Raw genomic sequence first — 17,433 nt, 5'->3', positions numbered from 1 at the left:
CTTGAAAACTGATGAATGTTTGGGATCCACGGTGGAGAAAATACCAATTTTCCCATTGATGAATTCATTAGCTTTTCTGCAGGGAATAATAGCGTCATGCATTAGCTCTGTGTGCACCTCAAATAATGAGGCAAATTGGGGTGATTCAAGTCATGATATCATACTCCTGAGTTAGATCAGGCTATTAACAGGTGAATTTGGGAATCCCCAAGGAAGTGGTTCTGGTTGCCTCGGTTCCTCCATCCCCCAAAAGTTCTGTGCATGACTTTCCTTTCCTTTTTCCTTTTTCCTTTTTCCTTTTTCCTTTTTCCTTTTTTCCTTTTCCTTTTTCCTTTTTCCTTTTTCCTTTTTCCTTTTTCCTTTTTCCCCTTTCCTTTCCTTTCCTGAAAAATGAAATCAAGTTGAACGGTAAAACGTCTAGCACTTGAAAGGAGAGGGAATATATAGGAGATTGGAGAGAGGGGACCTTTCATTTTGATGGACATTTTGATTATCTTTTAATCAGTGAATTATTTTCCCAGTGCACTTCACTGTCAGTGATTTGGAGGAGGAATGTAAACATGGAGTCTGCCTTTCTCCTCAATATTCTGGCTGCAAGAACAGGGCATAAGCAGTAGAGTTAGACTATTGGGGTCTAAGAAAATAATCCCTTTTCCTAACAAAACATCAGAAATCATAGTGCCCTCTCTTTTTTCTTCAAGGGGGATACTTCTAGGAAGTGGGGAGGGGGGAGAAAAAACAGTGACTTTTCCATGTTATTACAACAAGATAAAATCACCTAGCGTTATAGCCCCTGGACCTATTTGTCTGCACTTTGACAGGTTACTTAACTGTCCTCATGTCCCCATTTCTCAAACGGATTGCCCTGATTAAATTAGGGGAAGGAATGTGGGGTTGTTGTTTTTTTGTTTTGTTTCCCCACCTGAAAATGGTAGTCTGACCTTGTAGAAGAACTACCTGTCAGAAATTTGGCAGTATTCGTTCCTTCAGAAGTAGGAACTGTGCCTGCAATTTGCACCCAATTTTGGAATAAAATAAAACAGTTAAATACTTTATTTCTTTCAGACAACAAACAAACAACAAACCACCTTAAATGTTCCCTGCATGGAAACCCCTGGATGGATCTGTTTGAACTTTGGCAGACTTGATCCATTCTGGAAGGGCTATTTGGCCTACAAATTACATCCACTTGTGTGAAAAGAAATCATAGCTGCTTTTAGATTTCCCATACTAGTCAATGGGGGCTAAACAGAGCTTTAGACTTAACAGGTCAGATTTGGACCCAAATATCAAACCAGAACAACACAGAGCAGATCTGAAACGGATCAGGCTCCTTCACATTGCTAGATACAGATGCAAAATGAATATTGTGGTTGCATCACATGCCTAGAACATTGTTGTTGTTCAGTCGTTCAGTCGTGTCCGACTCTTCATGACCCCATGGACCAGAGCACGCCAGGCATGCCTATCCTTCACTGCCTCCCGCAGTTTGGCCAAACTCATGTTAGTAGCTTCGAGAACACTGTCCAACCATCTCATCCTCTGTCGTCCCCTTCTCCTTGTGCCCTCCATCTTTCCCAACATCAGGGTCTTTTCCAGGGAGTCTTCTCTTCTCATGAGGTGGCCAAAGTACTGGAGCCTCAACTTCAGGATCTGTCCTTCTAGTGCAGTGTTTTTCAACCTTTTTTGGGCAAAGGCACACTTGTTTCATGAAAAAAATCACGAGGCACACCACCATTAGAAAATGTTAAAAAATTTGACTCTGTGCCTATATTGACTATATATAAAGTAATTTTTCAATTTTTCCCACGGCACACCAGGCAACATCTCACGGCACACTAGTGTGCCACGGAACAGTGGTTGAAAAACACTGTTCTAGTGAGCACTCAGGGCTAATTTCCTTCAGAATGGATAGGTTTGATCTTCTTGCAGTCCATGGGACTCTCAAGAGTCTCCTCCAGCACCATAATTCAAAAGCATCAATTCTTCGGCGATCAGCCTTCTTGATGGTCCAGCTCTCACTTCCATACATTACTACTGGGAAAACCATAGCTTTAACTATACGGACCTTTGTCGGCAAGGTGATGTCTTTGCTTTTTAAGATGCTGTCTAGGTTTGTCATTGCTTTTCTCCCAAGAAGCAGGCGTCTTCTAATTTCGTTTTGATTTAGTTTGGTTAAGAGATGATGACACAATTATTTTTGCAGTTACCCACCGTAAGAGATGAAAACTGAGTTATCCAGATCTCACTTTCCTTAGAGATTGGAGATCATATTAAAGGAATGGGGAGATAATCCCACAGTTTCTGCAAATTAAACGAGGAACCTTAGCAACAGTGGCTTTTGAAGCCCCTTTGCACAGAAATGGTGGAGAGTCAGCATTTATTTTCTAGGAACACTAATATTTATATATATCTCCAAAAACAGAGCACTCACAGTCAGACTAAAAGGGCCCAAGCAGCGTCAACGTCCTGGTATGGCTCCAAGCCTAGAGCTGACTCTGTGTGGGCTCAGACATCTGTTCAGCAATGGCAGATCAAAGATTCTACTAGCTGTGTAATTACACCATTCCTGGCTGTTCCTGTCCTGTGATTGAGTAACTCCGTGGTGTGAGTCATAATTTTGCTGCATCCCCTGCAGAATGAATAGTTTAGTTTAGGTCGCATTTGGTCAGCCAGTCAGAGAACCAACAGCAGGCAGCTCATCTTGTTTGACATGCAGCAGGGAAAGGAATCCGACTACATGTGTGTAGCGGGACCACATCTGTGTCACAGGACTCCAGTGATGGGACAGCACGCTCCATTGGATCTCAGAGAGTAAAATACCAGTTTGGAGGTGCCAGGCAGAAACAGCCCTGCCCTCTCACTCCTCGTCACCACTCTGCCTGGCTTCTGTTCACCGCCCACTCAAACTAATGCAAGAGCATGCCATTGCCACCATGTGTCACATCGAGTAGACCAGCAATGTCGAACCAGTCGACTGCGATCGCCAGGCAGATCGCCAGGGTTCTCCAGATCAATCGTGGGAGTGAAAAAAGGGATTGTCCGGTTGCTCCTGAGCATGACATGTCCTGCCCCCAACACTATGTTCCCTTCATCTGCGGTAGAGTGGGGGAAGGAGGGATGGTTGCGGACTGTTTGGTGAGTGATTTTATGTAAACCTTTCCTCAAAAAAAAGCTCAACAACTCTGGTGTTTCCCCCTAAAAAAAAAGCTCAACAACTCTGACCAATGACAATGGGTAGATCACTGCCAGTTTTATTATACTGGGAGTAGATCACATCTCTATAGAGTGGGGTGCACCTGGAGTAGACCAATGCAGCTGCACACACATTGCCTGCTGGAATGTATAGCCTGCCATGGATGATTGTCCCTCTGTCTGCCCACTTGGTTAGGGGGTCTTTCCTAAACCTATTTCAAAAAGTAAAAACCAGGAAACCACCCAAATTGTTGAGCTTTTCTTTACAAAAACGCCAAAAACCACACACCACGGTTTCTCAGTTTACTTCTCGAAGATCCAGGACAAACCCCCGCCTTCTGGAAATTCTCCCTTGCTTACCAGAGAAGAATGGATAACAGAGATGATGGACTATGGCAAAATGGCGAAAATAACCAGGAAGATCAGAAGCCAAGAAGATAATAAATTTAATAAAGAATGGGGGAGATTTATAAGTTACTTAAAAGAACACTGTAAACAATGAAAACGTTGGAAGGATTTTAAAAAAAACACTTGCAATGTAACAAGAACTATGGTATGAATTGAGTTTATATGATGCAGTTGGAAAAGAATAACTATGGAACCCATGGAGGGGAAATGGAGGGAAGTCTAGGGCTTCAGAGAATCTTATTTGTATATGATTATGATCTACATGTGAATGCAAATGTTAAATGTAAAACTGAATAAAATAATAATAATAATAATAATAATAATAGAAATCCCCCCTGGACATCACTTCCGCCTTTGAAATCCTGTAATGTCCGGGAAATCCCAGACGTATGACAGCCCTGCCTAAACATGCTGTCTGTGGTGCATTGGAAGAAGGCAGTTAGGAGAGACAGACAGCCCAGGCCAGCAGAATACAAAAATCGCCACCACTAGCGTGCCGGCTCTGCTGAAACTGCTCCATAGACCTGGGATTAGCTGCCTAGATGCCAGATTGGTGTGCGTAGGAATTCAGGGGTGTTGAAGCAACTACAAGTGTTCCCATTGACAATAAAGAGCTAACTCTCTGCCGTGTGTATTCCTTGGCTGAGAAGCACCCCTGACAAGTCACCTTTATCAGCCTGAGGGCGGCACATTCCCTTCTAGGCAATCTTACAGGTAGACAGAGCAACAAATGTGTATTTTAAACTCATACAACCCCTCTATCCCCTATTGAGGAAAGCAAGAGGCATTATCAAAGTCCTAGGACACATTCCAGCCGGGCTAAAACACGGGGAGGGGGCAAAGAAGGGGGAGAGTGCCAAAGTCCAGAGAGAGAGAGAGAGAGAGAGAGAGAGAGAGAGAGAGAGAGAGAGAGAGAGAGAGGCGTTTGGCCTTCAGGCCTGGGCTTCATCACCCCTTCTTTATATAGAGAGCTATTGTTAAACTCTAAAGCACATTACCCAGCACAGTGGGATTTCTCCCACAGTCAAAATGGAGTGTTGTTGATTTAAGAGCCAGCGGTTGCTAGCTCTCTGAATAATACATATACAAACAAAGCATAAAACACCCTCGGGCTCCCAGTGGATCAATGAACCTTAGAAATAACTCTTACAGCCCTCTGCTTCCTGCTTGTAAAATAGAGCTTTGTTGGTTTCCACCCTCCTCTTTTATTGTGGGTAATGTCAGAAGCACAAAATATGGGAATGACATCCATAAAGGTCTATTTTATTTACTAAAGCATCTCTACCGAAGAAGTAAAACACCCATGCTTTGAGGCATGCTTGGATCCATGGTACATTTATCAGTGGAGATAAGCAACAAGGCCGGCAAAAAGTGCACACAAGGTATTTAAAAGCCCTTATCACCACCATCTAATTTAGTTTTCTTTTTGAAAGAAAAAGCTTTCCAGGTGGTCAGGAAAGCTAGAGGGGTAACCAGGAGATAATGAGCTGGTCGCCAAGCATATCCTTAGAGCAGGAATGCAGGCATACCCTCCAACATTTCTCCAATTAAAATAGGGGCGTCCCATTCCATAATGATAATTTTCCTATTTATACCCCCACAAGTGATTGGGTTGTCCCAGCCACTCAGTTTCCAACATATATAAAAACATGACAAAATATTAAATATTAGGGGGGGGGGAGACACATTCCCTACACAGGATTGCCTTCAGATGGCTCGGGAGTTGAATAACTCCATCCCTCCAACATTTCTCCAATGAAAATAGGGATGTCCTAAGGAAAAGTGGGACATTCTGGGATCCAAGCAGAAACTGGGACGGCTTCTCTAAATCAGGGACATCCCTGGAAAATAAGAACACTTGGAGGCTCTGGGAATATAAAATTCTGGACTACTCAGGGAAGGGGATTCCACAGAGGCCATCTTGTCCAAAATCCAGAAATGGAATGGCAGTAGCAGACTTAAGTTACAGAAAGGCAGATGTCAGCTGAATGTTGTAAGATACTTCTTAATGGTAAGAGTCACTTGACAATGGAACCGACTATCTAAAGCATTGGTCTTAGACTAGTGGGTGGACCAAATACCAGATCATGGCCTGATCTAAGGCGTGTTGCAACAGCAGCATCTCTCTCTCTATCCCCAAATGCATTTCTGGGTTAAAAATGCATCCCAGGTCAGAAAAGGCTGAAGACTACTGGCCTAGAGAGATGATGAGCTGTCCGGTGCTAGAGGTTTTCGGGTAGGTTCCTCTGGATTTCCTACTTTGAGAAGAAGCATGCACACGAGATGACAATGATGCAGCTGACCTTCAGTCAAAAGATTCCGGTTTTACTCAAAGACAGCAACACTTTGGCAATGTGCCCCAGATTCTGGCCATTAATGCAGTTGCACACATAATTCCGGCATCAAGAACAGAACCAAGAAACAAAATAGAAAATTCTTTTCAGTAGCACCTTAGAGACCAACTGTGTTTGTTCTTGGTATGAGCTTTCGTGTGCAAGAACAAACACAGTTGGTCTCTAAGGTGCTACTGAAAAGAATTTTCTATTTTGTTTCGACTATGGCAGACCAACACGGCTACCCACCTGTAACTAGAACCAAGAAAGCTCACCCAGCATTTTATTTTATTTTTAATTCCAGTCAGTTGAAAACAACCCTAATTTCAAGTTTCACTGATTTCTAACTGAATGCCAGTCTTCTATGAACTCATCTACTCATTGCTTGGAAGGGGGTGGGGGACAAGTCACTTTAAAAAGATATTAGTACTTTTCCTCTTTGGGATGGGGAGGTTTACCACTTCACATCTTTTTGCTATGAACTTTTTTTTAAACCTTTCTTCTTTGGTACATTAAAAACCTCTGGCACATGAACAAGAAGGAAGTCATTAAGAGAGTGGCAAGTCTCATTTATGCATCCATACATTTAATTAATGTATTTGTTTACATGGTTTTTATCACACTCTCCAGCCAGAAAAGGCTCCCAGAGGGGGAAAGTAATTGCCCTCAAGCAGGGCTGGGCAAATCTGTCACCTTTGGTTTCTCTCACTCTCTCATTTTTCCAATCTTCCATTCTTCACCTTGTTACATCAGTTTGCTGTTTTTAAGAAGAAAAAGTTTGAAAATTTCTCATAACATACACATTTCTGCATGAGAGCCAGTGTAGTGTAGTGGTTAAGAGCCATGGACTTGTAATCTGGTGAACCGGGTTCGCGTCTCCGCTCCTCCACATGCAGCTGCTGGGTGACCTTGGGCTAGTCACACTTCTCTGAAGTCTCTCAGCCCCACTCACCTCACAGAGTGTTTGTTGTGGGGGAGGAAGGGAAAGGAGAATGTTAGCCGCTTTGAGACTCCTTCAGGTAGTGATAAAGCGGGATATCAAATCCAAACTCTTCTTCTTCTTCTTCTTCTAATATACACATTTCTGCTAGGCATAGTCTTCCTGCAAAATTCAGAAAAGTTCAAATTTCTATCAGGGGCTGTGTTTTGGTTAACATTCTGTTTCAAAAAGAGAGAAAGAGAGAATTAGGTAGATTCACCTTTACATGTGAACTGAATTAGATTTCTCCTCCTACACCCCACACCCAGGCTAGGAATGAGAAAATTTCAGGGTAGCGGGCAAAATGTGGTGTGGCCAATAAATAAATCAAAAATAAAAGCTAGCTAGCTTTTTTCAGTACTATTACTAAGCGTGTGTAACTGCAGTTGACCCCATGCACCAGGGTTCAGCATACTTTCAAGCCCATTTGAATATAGGAAGCTCTCATACTGAGTCAGACCACTGGTCCATCTAGATCAGTATTGTCTACACTGACTGGCAGCAGTTCTCCAAGGTTTCATCCTGGGCACATTCCCAGTCCAGCCTGGAAATGTCGGGGATTGATCCTGGTAGCTGTGATGGCCTGGGAGTCAGACTCTGATGCTGAACCTGAGGGATCCCAGCCTGCACAGGATTCCCCACCTCCAGAACCAGCTGAGCCGGGACCAGGGCTTGAGCCTGAAGGATCCCCACCTGTGCTGGATCCCCAGGTGCAGGCACCAGCAGAGTCTGCTCTGGCTCCTGATGGGAGGGAGGACCCATTGCCTGCAGGTGCTCCACTCCCAGCCTCTTCAGAGGAAGCTGAGGCAGCCCCTGGGTCCAGTAACCCACCAGCCTCTCCTAAGCTACAGAGGCTCAGGGCAGAGAGGCGAAGAGAGCTAAGTGCCTACAGGAGGAGTGCTCGCCTCCAGGCCCGGAGGAGAGGCGAGTCTCCGGAGGATCGGGGCCGCCCTAAGCATAGGGCCAGATAAAAGCCAGCCAGACCCAGCCCAAGTTGCGTGAGCAACTTAGTTGCAAGCACATGCTCAACCTGCAACCTCGTGCCTGCACCTGCCTTGGACCTTGACCTGTTCCCTGCCTCGCTTCCCGCCGGACTGACCTCCTTTGGACCCCTAGACCCAGGACTGAACTTGGACTTTGCTTCACGGACAAACCCCTGGGGCCAGCACAGTAGGATCTGCAGGCAAAGCACATACCCTCCAACATTTCTCCAATGAAAATAGGGAACGTCCCATTCCTCAATGATAAGTTTACTATTTATATCCCACATGTCTTACTGGGTTGCCCCAGCCACTCTGAGCAGCTTTCAACGTATATACAGTAAAAACATAATAAAACATTAAAGATTTTAAAAAAACCACCTCCCTATAGTGATTGCTTTCAGACGCCTCGGGGATCAGATAACTCCATACCCTCCAACATTTCCCCAATGAAAATAGGGACGTCCTAAGGAAAAGTGGGACATTCTGGGATCAAATCAGAAACTGGGACGGCTTCTCTAAATCAGGGTTGTCCCTTGAAAATAGGGTCTGAAAGCAGATGCTCTACCACTGAGTTATGGCCCTTCATCAACTATTTCTCTACTATAATCGTATCGCACAGAGATTTAACTGCTTGAGAACCCAGGGCAGGAGCCAAAGCTTACAGAACGAAATGGCCCCAACTAATATTAAGGGCACCACTATTTGTACAGGCCCGCTTTATCTGTTTTAATGGCTAAAGTTGCAACTGACGAACAACGTGAGGTAAAAAGTGAATCATTTCGCATTGCCGGTGGGAAATTTATATTTTCACAACCATTCCTTGGCCTTGAAGCAGTCACACTGCCCAGCAGCTGAGGTAGGTGGTGGGGCCAGGGGTTGGAGGGAGGGAATAGCACTTGTCTTTGAAAGACATTGGTTTCCTCCAATGCCATCCTCTTAGCAGGCGGAGCTGGGGCTCCTTTCCATCCCTCCCATTGGTGAGCTGCAGTAGGTCGGGACTTCCTCTCAAGTTTTTATCTCAAGATGAAGGTAATCTGTGTAAGAATTGCTTCTCTGTGCGTTCCCTGAGAACTGCTGCTCTGAGGGTAGGGAAGGAAGGAGGAGAAAGATAATCTTTAAGCAGTTGAGAAATGTTACAGGAAAGAATGCAAAAAGCATAAAGGGGGAGAGAGAGGGAGAGAAAATACTCTCTTTTTTAAAGCTGTGGATTTTCTTCCCTATTTTAATTTGTGCTAAACTGAATGCTAACTCTTTAGTTGAGGTGCACCTGAAAGTGGGCATACCTGCAAGAAGGAGAAAGCGGGGCTCAAGAAAGGTTTGGGTTTCTGCCTACCTGATTCATACTCCAAGCAAACAAACGTGATGGGAGGCGAAAAGAAAATGGACTGCACGGAGGCCGCCTGGTGATTTTCCTGGTGGTGGTCAGAAGGAAGAACATTATGTTCCTCAGACACTTATGGTGCGTTGGTCATGAGGAGGCACTAGTCAGTCCTACATAAAGGCAGAGACTCTCCAATGCATTTCACAACGCTCTCTTAAAGGAGAAAAGAAGCAAGAGCCGCCAATAGCTCTTCCGTAGAAGGAGGAAACCATTTTCCCAGGGCTGGAGGAAGACCCTGAGGATTCCCATTGGGCCATCAAGGAGATACATCAGGAACAGAAGGATGACAGTAGTCAAGGAGCTGCTCCGCGCCAGAAACCTGTTGCTGGTTATCCTGATTCCACTCTTGTTGCTTCCTTTGCCTCTCTTATACCCCAGCAGTGTAAGTACTTTGCTTCCCCGCCCTCTCATTTTCACCATAACTGGATTTAGAGCCAGTCATGTATAGTGGTTAGAGTGCTGGACCAGAACCAGGGTTCATCCCATCCCCTCTCAGCTGTGAAACTCACTGGGTGACCTGGGGGCCAGTCACTCAAGCTCAGCCTAACCTACCTTCACGGCGTCGTGTTGAGGGTGAAATAGGGAAGAGGAGAACTGTTTACGCCACCTCGAGCTCCTCGGAGGAAAGGTGGGTTATAACTGTGATAAATAAATTAATGTGCTCAAGGAGAAGAGTTAGCAGGCCAACTAGGCAAAGCATTCTTGGCAAGCGGTCAGGAAGGTGTATACAGGGGAGCAGGGAGAGCTGCAGTGCAATCCCTCTACTCAGAAGTAAGCCCTATTGAATAAGTGGGGTTCGAATGCAACATTAAGGTGGCAGCCCGTTTGCCTCAGTTGCATGGGATCTCCACAGGATGCTACTCAGCCTTGATTATTTATTTCATTGGTGAATCACTTCTCGAAGCAATTTCGCAGTGCAAGAAAAAACATCTCTAAGGCAATTGTGTATGCAAAAGGAGTTAAAACAGTTGCATATATAAAACAATTAAAAACAGTTTTAAATATATAAATTAAATTCTTATAGCAAATTGTTCTGGATTCCACCTTTACTCCAATGAAAATGATGCTGTTTCCAGGGTAGACTCATAGAAATGTAAATTTGGAAGGGGCTCAAAGAACCCTCGACAGATGACCATCCAAGCTTTGTTTAAAATCCTCCAATGAAGGAGGCAGTCCTTCTGAGGCAGCCCGTTCCACTGTCAAACAGCTCTTACAGCCAGAAAAATCTTCCCAATGTTTAGTCAGAATCTCCTTTCTTGTAATTTGGATCCATTGGTTCAGGTCCTCTGGAGCAGCAGAAAGCAAGCTTGCTCCATCATCCATGTGACAGCCCTTCAGATATTTGAAGATGCTATAGAGCTTTGAGGATGGAGTGCTCAGCTTCAGTGACCGAAGGCCTCCTAAGTGATGCTTGCACTGTTTTCTAGCTCAGCCTTTCTCAGCCTTGGATCCCCAGATGTTGCTGGACTACAACTCCCACCATCCCTAGCTAGCAGGGATGGTGGGAGTTGTTGTCCAACAACATCTGGGGACCCAAGGTTGAGAAAGGCTGCTCGAGGTTGAGGCCATGTGGTGTTAATGTATCCCGCATTGTTGGATCTGTGGCATTATCCGTAGCTTCTCAGAATTAAAGTATTCAGCAAACTTGCTTGACGTGCTGTTTGGTGCTTTCATTGTCTGCCAGCCTATCTATTTATCTGTCATCTACAAGCTAAAACAAATATATAAAAACCATTTCAAATCCAATACTGATACTCACTTGTAATGAGGGGGAAAATGTGCTCTGCACATGCCCAGAAGCATGCTGTGATTACATGCAGGGCTGAGCTGCCATGTGCCTTTTTCCAATTAAGTCTTGTTTACAGTCTTGGATTCTAGATTTAAATATGCATCTGTGAGTGCAAAAATACGTGAGGGGAGGGAAACAGTTCGCCTTGGTCTCCTGTGATTATCTTAATCAAAGAATGAAGCTGAGTTGCATTATCATTTGAACTGAAGGAAAAGGCAGATGAAATTTCCTCATTAATTTTGGAGATGAGTTTCCTTTCGCAAATGAGTTTGCACTGCCACAAATGCTCTCTAGGAAGGCAGCTTCTCTAACTTGGCAGTGTTTGTTTTAATGAAGTCGAGTTGCACCTTTTGATTAATTTGTTTGCAACTTGTTTAATTAATGGTGTCCCCTTGTTTATCAGGGCTGGAGTGAACAAATGAACAAATTGGCAAATTAGGCAAAGTCGAAGTCAGCTAAAACAAATTTCAACCTCATTAAACAAGTAAACGAAGAGCGAGGCAAAGGAAGATAAATGAGGTTTTTTCTTTCCTTTCGCCTCTCTTGAGCTCACAAGAGTTAAGCAATTACAAGCTTACAGACCTGGTGCAATGATGAAGATGGAATGACGGCATGATGAATTTAAAAAATCAAATTAACCAGCAAGTAGTTACTTAATATAGAACTAAATAATGGATGGGCAGGTCTGCTTCCAGTCCATTTTAATTTTGTATGCTTTTGCCCACAATTCTGTTCCATTCCTGCATTAATCTGCATTTCATTCTCATATTTACATGTGTATTTTCTCTGAAAATATCTTTTGAAATTGGGCATGGCAAACCCTTTTCAGCTCAAGGGCCGCATTCCCTCCTGGGCAATGTTCTGAGGGCCACACGTGAGTGGTAGGCGGGGCCAGAGGGAAAAGTGGGTGGGGCAAGCAAGGAAAATTTTTATCTTTGCACAGTAGGCTAGTTTCACCCAGCCTTCAGTCTCCTTCAACTGGACAAGCAATGGGCATTACCAGTGCTTAAGGGCACATTCCAGCCAGGCAAAAGCATTCAGGGTGCAAAGCAGAGCTAATAAGTGGGATGGCCCAGGGGGGTGGCCTTGGGAGAGTTATGAGGGCCAGAGGCAAAGGCCTACAGGGCCACCCCGACTTAAATGCATATTTTGCTATATTTAAACTTCTTGAGAACTGCATCACAAAATTTGGAGAAATGCAAAATCAAGTGGATTGCTATGGGCTGATCTGCAGCTTAGTCTGTAGGGGCACAGAACAGGTAATTCCATATACAGTATTTATTTCATGGAAACATTTCTATGTTTCCCTTCTAATGCCCACAAATCACTCCTGATGCCCCACATACAGCTTAAAATCACAATATTAGATCAGTGGGAAAACAGCTGTTTGAAACACTCAAAGACTGGTTAAAATCAGCCACAAGCTGAAAACCAGCTTAAAGCACATGCCAACATTCCACATGTCTGGATAGACTTGCCGAAACAAAATAGCTTATAGCGGGTGCTGAAAAGATTACAGGGAAGGTGCCTGCCTCAGTTTCCAAAGTGCAGGTTCTGAATGAGTATTATTTGAAACCTGTAACAGTGCCAAAGGGGTTTGAGTGGGCATGTATGGGGTAAAGCAATCTCGCAGGTAAACTGTGACGGGCTTCATATACTAGCAGTAACACCTTTGAACTTGGCCCAGCAGCAGATTAGCAACCAGTGCAGGTCTCTGAGTTGAAGTGCTCAATGCCCTCTTCTCAACCTCCCCTTGTTCTTTGGCTGCAGCAGTTGGTTGTTAGGGGTATGCTGCCCCAGCAGGTGGAAGTTCTGTTTGGCTATCAAGGCAGAACCACTTCTCTGTGGTTTTGTGAATTCATGGAATTGTCTGAAGCTGTGCTGATGAGAGTGGAAGGGCACGAGGTTGGAAAAGGTGGCTTTAGGATTGGGAACCATAACTCAAGTCAGAAATATCATACTATTTAATGTGCTTGATTGGATTCAATTCAACTATATGCACTGGTTCCTCTCTTTCTCGCCCCCTGCTCACTTTAATTATTTTGTAAAAGCCTAAAAATTAAATTAAACCATTCCTGGTTTTTCTCCAGTTTTCTCCCTGCATGTCTCTCTTGCGGAGAGCAAAACACAAGATGGATGTTTGCATGCTTTGCTCTCTCAGAGCTTCCTACAAGCTCCACTCATATCTCCATCCCAGGCATGCATGTGCATGTGTGGCTGACAGTGTGTGTGTGTGTGTGTGTGTGTGTGTGTGTGTTTTGTTTTTTGTGCTGTTTTTTGTTTTGTCTTTATGGGATGGCATCCACTTTCGTTGCACTTGTACAACATTGTACTTGTACAATGACAATAAATAAATCTTATCTTATCTTATGCAAGAGATATTATTATACTTCAAGGACACATTCCAGCCAAACAAACACACTTGAGAAAGTTGCAGGGCAGGGACAGTGTGTTCCTATCTTGTATTTTTATGTTGCGAACTGTCCCATGCTCTTCGGATAAAGGATGGTACAATATAAATAATATAATATACAGTAAACCCACAACTTATGTTGCTTTAACTTGTGTGCATTCAGCTTTTACATGCTTGGCCAAAAAAAAAAAAAAAAGATTAAAGGGGAAGAGGCTGGAATCTGGGGGAAAAGACTTTGGCAATCCCACCCATCATTGAACCCAATACGTTTTGATGATATGAAATTTTGGCTTTAGGCACAATCCCCAGAATGTAATTCCCAGATAAATTGCAGGGCTTACTGTTATATTATGTGTTATATTAGGGGTTATAGATTTGCAAAAATGTGTATATTAGGGAAAATTGCTTACCGTATTATTATTATTATTATTATTATTATTATTATTATTATTATTATTTATTAAATTTCATTCGAAGACCACAGGGCAGTTTACAATATAAAATCCCCCAAATACACAACATAAAGGTAAAGGGACCCCTGAACATTACGTCCAGTCGTGTCCGACTCTGGGGTTGCGGCGCTCATCTCACTTTATTGGCCAAGGGAGCCGGCGTACAGCTTCCGGGTCATGTGGCCAGCATGACTAAGCCGCTTCTGGCGAACCAGAGCAGCGCACGGAAACGCCGTTTACCTTCCTGCCGGAGCGGTACCTATTTATCTACACAACATAGTAACAAACAAAAACAATAAACAAAATGCAAACTGATGCAGAAATGTAGAGAGTTGAACTTGGGAGAAATGAGAAACTGAAATGAACAGATGGCCATCTGCCATGGGTTCATTAGTTGAGAGTCCTGCATTGCAGGGGGTTGGACTAGATGACCTTTGGGATCACTTCCAACGCTACAGTTGTATGAAATCGGCAGATTCTCTCATGCCAAACGAGAAGGCATCGAACCAGCACCAAAGTATCCCATGTGTCCACTGGTTTCCAAAACACCATCTTTAGAAGCAAAGCACAGCTGCAATGCTCCCCTCCCTCTGGAGGATCATAAGCTGCAGTTTAGAATGACTAATCAAACTGATCCTTTTGTGTTCTGCACGAAGAATCGAAGCACAGACAATAATTTAACATTGCGTAACTCAATAAGAAAGAAAACCCTGAGGTCTTTCTCAGTGGATCAAGTGGAATGGAAAGAAATTAGTGCGCAGTGCCTACTCATGACAAGCTGGCTTCTGAGCACTTGTTCATTAAATAGCCCAGTTATCCGATAGCCTAGTTACTTGATCATTATATAGCCCCACGGAGGCTGATTATGGTTTAGCTGAGATTAATAAAACGGCTGTTGTGAATCACTTTTCCTCCTGACGGCTTGCCAGTCAGCCCTTGGCTGTTAGTCACCATGTCTGCATGGCATCTTGAGGTCCAAAAGTAGTGTGGCAGTGGACAGCTGCTGCTGTGAAGAGACAATGAGAGAGGTTTATTGTCCTCAAGCCCTGACTGTGAGCTTCCTGGAGGAACCTGATTGGATGCTGTGGGAACGAGATGGACAATGGTTTGGTCTGATCCTGGAGGAATGTAGGAAGCCGCCTTATTCAGAGTCAAACCACTGGCACATCTAATATTGTCTATGATGATGGACTACAGCTTCTGCAGGTTTCAGGCAGGAGTCCTTCCCAATTGTCCTTCCCAAATCTGGAGATGCCAGAACCAGGACCTTCTGCATGCAAGACCACTCTACCACTGAACTTCAGTCCTTCCCTGTAAGAGGGTTCTTTATTATTTTTATTTTTAACTTTAACCATAGTAGTTCTAAAGGTGCTCAAAAAACCAGCCACAATGTGTTGATTAAAACCAGAGAAAATGTAGCTCTTTAAACCACCTGCCTATATTATATGAAGCAGGTGCCTGGCAAATCTCATTTTACATGATCTTAAAACATTGGCCGTCCATGTAGGTTCTCCACAGACAGGTTTGTGAGGCTGGTGGGAGAGCTTTGCTCTCTTCTTCCCTTACCTGTGTAAAGAAGGAAGACCGGGTTTCTTCAATTCACAATTCTTCTAAGCCCATTTAGTCATTCTGAACTAGCTAGATCCCAAATATTATTGACTCACATCTCAAGAGGTAGCTCCACCTGGGATTTCCAGTGGTACTATCACTAGACGTGCGGCAACCAATAGAAAAAGTATTGAATCTTTATGCTAGGGTTGCCATATTTCAACCAGGACACTCCGAAATTGTTGAACTTAAAAAAAAAAGCATGATTTTTTCAATTTACTTGCCTAAAATCCAGGACAAAGCACCACCTTTCAGAAATCCCTCCCCCCCCGACGTCAATTTCACCTTTGGAATCCTGGACCAATGGCAGCTCTACTTTATGCTAGATAGTAGGGTACTAGGGGTCTTCTTATGTTCTGCCACTTTGATACTTGCTTTGGTTTATTGTTTCGTTTTTGACATTCACAAGCTGCTTTGCTAGTAGAATATCCATTGTTTACATATGAAAGATGTATACATAAAGCCTCATTTAAATCTCTTCTTAAAATCCACGTCTGCCAAGTTTTTCCTGAATTAACATTGGCTGAATGAACCTTTCCCCTCCCCTGAGTATCTGTTGCCACTTAATGAGCCCCTTGATTCATTCTCCGTCACATCCACTCCCTCTTTGGGGTGGTGGTGGGGATGTGATTCTGCAACAGCATGGCAGGAGAATGGATCCTTCACCTTTGCACCCCTCTGTTCTCAAGTTCTAGGCGTTTCCCCACTCAGTTTAGCTTCATTTCCCAGAAAAGAAGGAGGTGAGTGGATGAGATGAGGCAACATTCAAGACTTCGAGGATCAACCTCTCCCCACGTGAACCAACCTAGACATCACAATCATCATATGTGTGCCCTGCCTTGGAAGGTCAGGAGGGTGGCAACATGACAAAAGGCCTTCTCAGTTGTAGCTTCCTGCTTATGGAATGCTCTCCCTGGGGAGACTCGCCTGGCACCATCATTACATAGCTGGAGGCATGCATGAAAATGTTTTTTTATTGCCAGGCCTTTGGCTCTTAATTAACTGTGGCCTGGTGGGGGTGGGGTGTTTTAATCCTGTCTTTTAACAAAAGGATTGTCTTTTATATTTTTTTTCATTTATGCCAGTTTCAATGTCCATGTTTGTTTATATGTTGTTGTTGTTCAGTCGTTCAGTCGTGTCCGACTCTTCGTGACCCCATGGACCAGAGCACGCCAGGCACGCCTATCCTTCACTGCCTCTCGCAGTTTGGCCAAACTCATGTTAGTAGCTTCGAGAACACTGTCCAACCATCTCATCTTCTGTCGTCCCCTTCTCCTTGTGCCCTCCATCTTTCCCAACATCAGGGTCTTTTCTAGGGAGTCTTCTCTTCTCATGAGGTGGCCAAAGTACTGGAGCCTCAACTTCAGGATCTGTCCTAGTGAGTACTCAGGGCTGATTTCTTTGAGAATGGATAGGTTTGATCTTCTTGCAGTCCATGGGACTCTCAAGAGTCTCCTCCAGCACCATAATTCAAAAGCATCAATTCTACGGCGATCAGCCTTCTTTATGGTCCAGCTCTCACTTCCGTACATTACTACTGGGAAAACCATAGCTTTAACTATACGGACCTTTGTCGGCAAGGTGATGTCTTTGCTTTTTAAGATGCTGTCTAGGTTTGTCATTGCTTTTCTCCCAAGAAGCAGGTGTCTTCTAATTTCGTGACTGCTGTCACCATCTGCAGTGATCATGGAACCCAAGAAAGTGAAATCTCTCACTGCCTCCATTTCCTCCCCTTCTATTTGCCAGGGGGTGATGGGACCAGTGGCCATGATCTTAGTTTTTTTGATGTTGAGCTTCAGACCATATTTTGCGCTCTCTTCTTTCACCCTCATTAAAAGGTTCTTTAATTCTTCCTCACTTTCTGCCATCAATGTAGTATCATCAGCATATCT

General features: G+C 44.0%; 1 protein-coding gene across 1 annotated transcript in view; it reads left to right on the top strand.

The window, feature by feature from the left end:
- Positions 1-9,075: 9,075 nt before the first annotated feature.
- The window catches only part of SLC13A4 (solute carrier family 13 member 4), a 40,481-nt gene continuing 32,123 nt past the window's right edge, over positions 9,076-17,433 (top strand). The window contains exon 1 of the mRNA XM_033162725.1: positions 9,076-9,661. Within this exon, the coding sequence (XP_033018616.1) occupies positions 9,563-9,661 (99 nt within the window). The 5' untranslated portion in view covers positions 9,076-9,562. The remainder of the gene's footprint in view (positions 9,662-17,433) is intronic.

Source organism: Lacerta agilis, chromosome 10, assembly GCF_009819535.1.
Source record: "Lacerta agilis isolate rLacAgi1 chromosome 10, rLacAgi1.pri, whole genome shotgun sequence".
NCBI classification, from domain to species: Eukaryota; Metazoa; Chordata; class Lepidosauria; order Squamata; family Lacertidae; genus Lacerta; species Lacerta agilis.
Note: the sequence above shows the minus strand (reverse complement) of the source record. Positions and strands in the feature narration are given on the sequence as shown.